Raw genomic sequence first — 8,332 nt, 5'->3', positions numbered from 1 at the left:
CCTGCAGCGGCGCCTCCTCGATCTGCTCTGCAGCTGTGTTGGTTCTAGTTGGTACTTCCATGGTTATGACACTTGACAGGGCAGGGGAGAATCCGAGTCTGCGAAGTAGAGCTCGGAGGCCGAGACTCTGGAGGTGAAGAGAGGACAGAGATGCTGCAACTTGGAGTGATGAGCGGCTGCGAGAGGTGGAGGAAGTAGAGGAGGGGAGGAGAGACAGTGAGGTGGGGCTTCACGGTGGGATGGTTATCGTGTTAATGGTGGGGGGTGGTGGGTATGTAAAAGAAGATGATGATTTGGGGAAGATGAGGGCATTTTAGTCTTTTCAAATTTTAGCAAATAGGTCAGGGCAATTAGGTCTTTTCAAATTTTAGAAGAGATAGAAGAAAGGGTAGTTTGGTCATCTTCAAGCATTTAATACCTGGTGTGGATTTAAATGGCATTAGGGGGGTAAAGCAGGGGTGGTACGTGAAATATTGAGGGGTGGTACATAGAATATTGAGCTGCTTAGGGGGTACGAGGATTATTGGGTGCATTCTAGGGGGTACGTGTACTTTACCCTTAAAAATTTGTAGATAGGTAGACCCCAAGGTCTCTCTTCAAACGTAGGATTTTTCAATCCAATAAACATTTTCAACGTGGTTAAATAAGGTTTTGGAAATCCAAGATTATGAAAGAGTGCGTGATAGATGCCAGATTAACAATAGACATCCATGGAAAAAATATGGAGATGCATGCCAATACACTGAAGGGTGATAGATTAAAGGGAAAAAGGAGCCTATTTGAGAGTGTGGCTACTGCGTTCAGACACAAAACCTATGAAATGACAGTTCCACCACCCCCATGAAAGGCGAATATCTTGTATGCATTGATGCTTATGTACTTGCTCCCATTTGGACCCTGCGGACATTATTTGACAAGCAAAAAATGGATAACACTCTCTAGAATTCACCAAAAAAAATTGTCAATGTCATTTATCCATGTGACAAAAAAAGAAGAATCCGCTTAGAGATTTCTTTCGAAGTTGGCTTCTTAAAGGACTTTTTTTTATAAATAAGGGAGAAAGAACGTTGTCCGGCGGCATAGCATCTTCCCATCTTTTCCTCTTTTCAATAAAATGACATATCTACCCCTACTGCGTTCCCAAACTTGGCCCAAAGATGGTATGTTGATGTTAAACAGTGAATGTCCTGTTTAAGATAAGCTCAAAATCTGCGACGAAATATGATGCCTAGTGTGCAACAAGGGCGGAATCTCATAGATATATTCTTGGCCCAAATTGAGGTAAGCTCGCTTGATAATGATGGCTGCAAAGTGCAGAGTAGAAGGAACGCTATACGTAGAAGAAAAGAAATCTTTACGTTTTAGCAAAACATGTAAAGGGCGTTGTTGTGTTTTGCCGACAATGCAGATTCACGGGTTTAGTGAGCTCAATTACTGATGAATTGCTGTCTATTGAGGTTGGTTTTCAGACTTTTCAGTTGGGTTACACAGAAATTTTTATGCTTTTGTATTGATAGCTTTGAATTATGTCTGTCATTTGCTGTCTGAGACATTAAAAGGGAAAGCAGAGCCTTTGATGTTCTTTAAAACAGAGTTGTGATTCTTATTCGTTTCGTTCCCGTCATTCTTAAGATGGGAATTTTACGACTAACTGTGCTTCTCACCTTGGTTTCTCTTACTCCAAGCTTTCACTGGTAAAAGGTCAGATTTGAGGACTAATTTCTTTGGTTCAAATGGGTGTTGGGTTTGTGTAAAAAATTTGATTGGAGTTTTTGTTAACTTCTGTCAAACCCGTCTTCATCTTCTTTGGTTTTTGTCAAAAACATAATTTCAATACCTTTTTGTTTGTGGCAGCAAGCAACCTTGTTCTTTACCTGATTTTTGTGGGTTTTTAATTTCAACATTGAACATAATCTTCAAAATTTGTATGTTGTTCCGATCTTTGTTTGGTTGATTAATAACAAGTGATAAAAGGCAAACTTTATATATTTTTTAAAACTTATGGATGGATTGATGTTTAATTTCTTTTCTTTTTGGGCAGTTTAAATTGTTGGAGTTGCATTGGTGCTGAAGCAATTGTATCCATCTCAGAATGGGGTTGCATCTCCTCCTTTTTCTCTTACTGTCCTCTATCCATGGGATTTTAGCTCAAGATCTTGCAGAGGTAACCATTGTAGTTAAAGGGACCACAACAATTGCTGAGACCAGCAACAATTTCATCTGTGCTACTATTGATTGGTGGCCTCCAGAGAAGTGTAACTATCAACAATGCCCATGGGACGAATCCTCTGTTCTAAATCTGGTGAGGATTAATCACTTTTTTATTTATTACTATTCAGAGTATAATTTGTTTTTAATGTAATCAAAGCTAACCATTGTAATTTTTGAGACTGGGCAGAAACTGAGTTTTTTTTTTTTTTTAAATCTTCTTAGGACTTGTCTCATCCTTTGCTTACCAAGGCTATCCAAGGTTTGTGGTCTGGACTATTTAGTTTGAGTCATTTAAATAAGACTACTAATACTCTGTCCACTTATCTCCTTATCCTGGCTCCTGATGTAACAGCTTTCAAGACACTGAGAATAAGAATTGGAGGTTCTTTACAAGACCAAGTTGTGTATGATGTTGGAAATTTGAATTCTTCATGCACCCCATTTAGAAAGATGTCTGGTGGACTGTTTGGGTTTTCCAAGGGCTGTTTACCAATGGCTAGGTGGGATGAACTCAACAACTTATTTAGTAAGACAGGGTAAGCCTCTCCTTATTTATGTTACTTGAAGATTCTAGTGTTAATACAGCTTGGCAATTTTAGCCCTTGAATCGTGGCTTCCCCCTTAATTGGAAATTTGAGTTGTTTATGATGTCTCTATGAACTGATGATCTTTATTACTATTTTAGCTTGTGCTTGAAAATGAAAATGCCGTCTTATTCCTCAACATCCAACAGAACTTTTAAAATAAACCAACATTTTATTCTATGCAAGCTTTCTTATTGAGTTTTGTTGGCTTGAAAGTGTTCCAGTTTGTCCACTCTCCAAATCAGGAACTTCCACCCATTTGCACTAGGCATTGGAAGAACAAGCATGGATCTACGGCCAGGGCTGTGATCTTTTGATTTGGAACCTTCTGATTGATGTAAGAGCTAGAGGCTTTGCAGTGGGGAAGATTCCAATGGCAAAGTGTTGAAACAGCGTTGTAGACTGTGGATCCCTGCTCTACTTGGTCATTTTCCTTCTTGGAATCTCTGCTTATTGTTTCATTAGAACTCTCCCTTCCTTCTCAGTTGTGGATGAAGATCTTGCTTCTACTAATAAAGTACATATTATCTGAACAATAATGTTTATTTTTCTTACATTTGTAGTTAAAGTCAGCATAGACTAATCAAATATGCTCTAGGTAACTTTTGGCGTATTGGGGCTCTTCAAACTTTTCTCTGTAAATGATTCCAATTTTAAAAGTTATTCAAAATTTACCAAGATTTTGTCCTTCTATTTCAAAGGAAATAGGGAGAATCGTAAACTTGTTAGAATTCTATCCCATGGTTACTTGAACTAGTAGTTTAGTTGATTTCAGAATCTTTGGTTGCAGAGTATTTGTGACATTTGGTCTGAATGCGCTGTATGGGAGGCACAACACCCAAAATGGTGCTTGGTTAGGCGCTTGGGACCCCACTAATGCCCGTGATTTTATCAAGTACACCATTTCCAAGGGATACCAAATCGATTCATGGGAATTTGGTACAGTATTTTAATAAGTAAAAAGCTTTTCTGTTTTCATCTTATCATGTTTCTCTTACCCTAGCACATTCTTTTCCTATATCAGGAAACGAGTTGAGTGGAAATGGGGTTGGTGCAAGTGTTGGTGCTCAACAGTATGGGAAAGACTTAATCAACCTTAAAGCTCTCATCAGTGATTTATATGGGACGTCCAATCGAAGACCATTGATTTTAGCACCAGGAGGGTTCTATGATCAGCAGTGGTATACTGAGTTTCTTCAGGTTTCAGGGTCAGATGTGGTCAATGTTGTGACACATCATATATACAATCTGGGTCCAGGTGGGTGAGGTAATATAAGTTTTCCTTCTATTTATGTGCAATCTGTATAATAGAGTGATTATGAGTAGCATGGAAAAAGTAATTTCAAATAAGAAATGTGCATTTGGGAAACAATCCTTTGTGTACAGAAATTCTCCATTAAAATAATCTTAGATATGAAATTTTTGTTTGTAATTTTATTATTTTATTTATGCCAAAGTGCACATCAATGTCGGGTGATCATAGTTACCTCTCTCAGTAATTGATGATTCTCCCTTTTCCCTCACTTTTGGGGAATGAATTGTCTACTGGAATCTGAGTCTTCTAAACTACCCCCCCCCCCCAAAAAAAGGGACTATAAATAGTGTTATAGCAAACACCAACAAAATCACGAAAAGAAACAAGAATCAAGCAAAAGAACACAGAGATATAACATGGTTCACACACCAGTATGGTGTGCTACATCCACGGGCGAAGACGAAGATGATTCACTATGTAAATTGGAGAAAAATTACAATGGAAACTCTCAAGAACACCCAAATCACTGCTGCTGCACTCTCTCAGAAACCCTAGAACGAAAACCCCAAAGATCTTCCTCTCACTTTACAATAAAGTGGGTAAGGAACATAAATACTCTTCCATTGGATTCGGGTCGATCCATTGGGTCGAACCGTACCGCGGGGGCAAAGCCCCCGCGCCCCCAACGAGATCAGTGATGGGCTCCGGGCTTGGGCCGATGCTACCATCACAAATCTCAGAAAAAAAGTTCCATTCGGGTCGCCACCAAAAATGTCGGGGCGGGTCATTCTTCGAAACGGGTCCAAGAATTCGAGACATACATAACAAATAGCATATGGCCAGGACCAGGTGAAGGTTCTATGTGGTACATTTAGCCATTCTTGGTAGAGTTTCTAGCATATCTACTAGGTCTGGCCCATTAATGGTGGTGAGTTCTGGTTTATTTATTGTGCATCAGTAGCTGATTCAAACCTTGTATCATCTGTGTGCTTATTAGATCCTGGGGAGAGATCAATCATATCAATCTTTTGAAATGTTTTACTTCTACCTAAAGGGTGGGGGGGGGGGGGGGAGTGTAGCTTCTCTGTTATATAGTTGGCTCCATTGTGTACTGTAGCTTGCTATCTGCTAGAACTGTCTGTGACTGTTCTCTGTTTTCAGGTGATGATCCCAATCTGGTGAAAACGATATTGGATCCTCAGCAGTTAAGTCAAATATCACAGACTTTCAGCAGTCTTGAAGATACCATTCAAAAGCATGGTCCATGGGCTTCTGCCTGGGTTGGTGAATCTGGTGGGGCATACAACAGTGGTGGCCGTCTAGTGTCTGACACATTTGTAAACAGCTTCTGGTAAGCTTGGTTCTCATCTATTTTTGTTTTTTTCTTGTTTGGTAACCCTTTTAACCTTTTCACTTCAGAAAGAAAATATTTTTTCTTCTTATAATAACTAACAAATTTTCGTTGTTCAATTGACTCTACATATTAGATTCTCACAGTTTTACGTATGAAACTCAGGTACTTAGATCAGCTTGGAATGTCATCAATGTACAATACCAAGGCATATTGTAGACAGACTTTGATTGGTGGAAACTATGGTCTACTTAACACCACCACTTTTGTACCAAACCCTGATTACTATAGGCAAGCACATTCACATTGGTTTACTGCAAAGTATATCCTTGCTTGAGACCCCTAAATCTGAATTTCAGCATTTTTTTGGCATTGTTTGTGAATAGTGCACTTCTGTGGCATCGGCTTATGGGAGAAGGCGTCCTTGCTGTTGATAGTGATGCATCACCATTTTTACGTGTTTATGCTCACTGTTCGAAAGGAAGAGTAAGGCTCCCAACTTTTATAATTCTTGATTTTTCAGGATTTTCCAAGAAGGGAAGAAGAGTCGCAAGAAATTTCAGTCATCGAGGCAACAGCAATTTTTGTTGCATCTCAATTTGAGACCTTTTAAGTAGGTAGACTATATATATGAACAGATTTTTTTTTTGGGGTGGGGTTTTTGGTTGCAACATATTTGAACAGATAATCAAATTTTTGTGCTTTGGAGGCAGAAAGTTGACCATATGAGTGTGATGAAGGGGTTACAAATCTAATGTTTTCTATAGACCAGACACTGATATGAAATTCCATGAAGAGATCCCAAAGCTAAGGTTTTCCGCTGATCAGAGACAGTTGGCAAAATCAATGTGTCACAAAGCTTTAGCATTCTGAGATAGTAACTGCTTAGCAATCGTACACGTTGTAACTATTGCAATTTTCTTGTTACAGGAAGGCGCAACTCTCCTTCTGATCAATCTTAGCAGTGAGACAGAATTTAGAATCACCGTTCAAAATAGTATGAACATCAACCTGCATGTAAAGGAGGAGACTATTCACAGAGGCAATTCTTTCATGCATGGTTTTAAGAGAACGGTTTCATGGGTTGGAAGAAAAGCATCAGATGAGGCAGAATTGAGAGAAGAGTACCATTTAACTCCAAAGGATGGATATCTGCAGAGTCAAACTATGGTCTTAAATGGGACTCCATTGGAGCTAACTGAGGGTGGAGACATTCCAAAACTGGAACCTGTTCTTGTTGATGTAAAGTCTCCTATATCCATTGCTCCTTTGTCTATTGCTTTCGTCGCCCTCCCCAACTTTGAGGCTCGAGCTTGTAGCCGTGGAGAAGCTAAGTACCAATTGCACATTCATAAGCCACACTAGCAACATGGTCTACAGCTCCAACCATGGCCTTACATCAAAGAGAACACCCCTTCCCTACCCAAAAGAAAAGGGTAATAAGAAACAAAAGAGACTGAACTCAAGTTCATGGTTACTGTATTTAAGGTGAGTTGATTATACCCTGTAATTTCAGAAGCTAGCTCTCATGAAGGAAAGAAGGTACTTCAATGTTTCATTTCTTTTCTTTTTCACCCTCATTATCTTGATCTGACATTCTGAACTTTGTTTACTACTTTCCCTTTGATTTTTTTTTTTGAAAATAAACTTGTATCAGAACCCAACAGAGAGGAGAAAGAAAAAAATCTAGTTGTTTCATATATTGCCTATATGACATTTGAAACAAAAATCCCACATCAAATAATCTAAAGAATGCAATCTTTGAATGAAAGGGAGATTTCAAGAGAAGAAATAAAGAGTAATAATTTTTTTTTAATGAAAATATAAGAAGATTAAAACAAAATCCATACGTTTAGGGAAACTGTCCTCTTCATTTTTTCTACTGCTTAAATAGACTATAGACTAATTTACAATTGTTGTATTTAATGGTGGCTAAATTAAACCGTTTTTGCACCATTTCTAGGTCATGATTTATAATGATAAAATAAACTGGAATATAAATTTTGGGACCAATCGGAAAAGGTTTGGGGGTAGAAATGACACCAACGACGTTCAACAGTTTTTAAGGCCACAAAATAGTAATTTACATGAAATAATGGTGAAATCGTGTTGCCTTTGCAAGAAACTTTAGATTTAAGCTAAATGTAGTAGAACATATCTACCCTAAAAATTTTATTGAAATACGAGAAGGTTTAGACACAAAAGTGGTACAACGGTATTTCGATAATTTTCTATTGACAAAACCTTAATTTCCCAAAACCATGGATGACTAAGATTTTCGATTTTTTTTTTTTTAATGAAGGTAGGAAAAACTAAATTAAATAAAATAATGATGAATACTAAAAATAAAATCTATTGAATCTTTTAGAAAGAGTAGGGGAAGATGTAGCCAAGTGGATTGTAAATCCACCATGCGCGGGTTCAATTCCTGTCATTCACCCATTTTAACTTCTCTCTCTTTTTTTTTGCGAGGGGCACATGTACACAATTTTACCCCATGCTTCGCAGGAGAGGCTTTTGTCCAAATTTTTAATTCTTTAAAATTTAATTGGAATTGAGTCTTATCATAAACCTATATTTAGAATGATTTTAAATATGCTCATCTAGTCACTACTGTAGATAAAATATAAATCTAAGAAAAAATATAACTCTTATATTACAAATCTTATTAACTTCCAAACTTAAAGCCTTATAAATATAGAAACAAGAATATGAATCTAACACAATTTTAAGACCAACAGTATTTTTGTCAATATGAAAACAAAATATGATTTTAGTTTTCATGCATGTATTGTATCTAATAGAGGAAAGAAGACAACCACCACCCACTGACCATGGCGGCGGAGCTGCCGGCCAGAAGTTGGTCAAAGGTGGAGGGGGTAGCTGGGCAGCGTAAGGAGGCCACCTATTCTTTTGATAGCCCAACAGGGG

General features: G+C 38.0%; 1 protein-coding gene across 1 annotated transcript; it reads left to right on the top strand.

Moving 5' to 3' along the window:
- Positions 1 to 1,406: 1,406 nt before the first annotated feature.
- On the top strand, positions 1,407 to 6,968 carry LOC122671697 (heparanase-like protein 1). The gene is made up of 10 exons (XM_043869072.1): positions 1,407 to 1,457; positions 2,042 to 2,302; positions 2,434 to 2,470; positions 2,564 to 2,747; positions 3,586 to 3,734; positions 3,820 to 4,053; positions 5,212 to 5,401; positions 5,567 to 5,692; positions 5,788 to 5,887; positions 6,332 to 6,968. The coding sequence occupies exons 2-10, from the start codon at positions 2,093 to 2,095 to the stop codon at positions 6,764 to 6,766; spliced, it is 1,665 nt and encodes a 554-aa protein (XP_043725007.1). The 5' UTR covers positions 1,407 to 1,457; positions 2,042 to 2,092; the 3' UTR covers positions 6,767 to 6,968.
- Positions 6,969 to 8,332: the final 1,364 nt, after the last annotated feature.

Source organism: Telopea speciosissima, chromosome 8, assembly GCF_018873765.1.
Source record: "Telopea speciosissima isolate NSW1024214 ecotype Mountain lineage chromosome 8, Tspe_v1, whole genome shotgun sequence".
NCBI classification, from domain to species: Eukaryota; Viridiplantae; Streptophyta; class Magnoliopsida; order Proteales; family Proteaceae; genus Telopea; species Telopea speciosissima.
The sequence above is the reverse complement of the archived record's forward strand: the minus strand, read 5'-3'. Positions and strand labels throughout refer to the sequence as shown.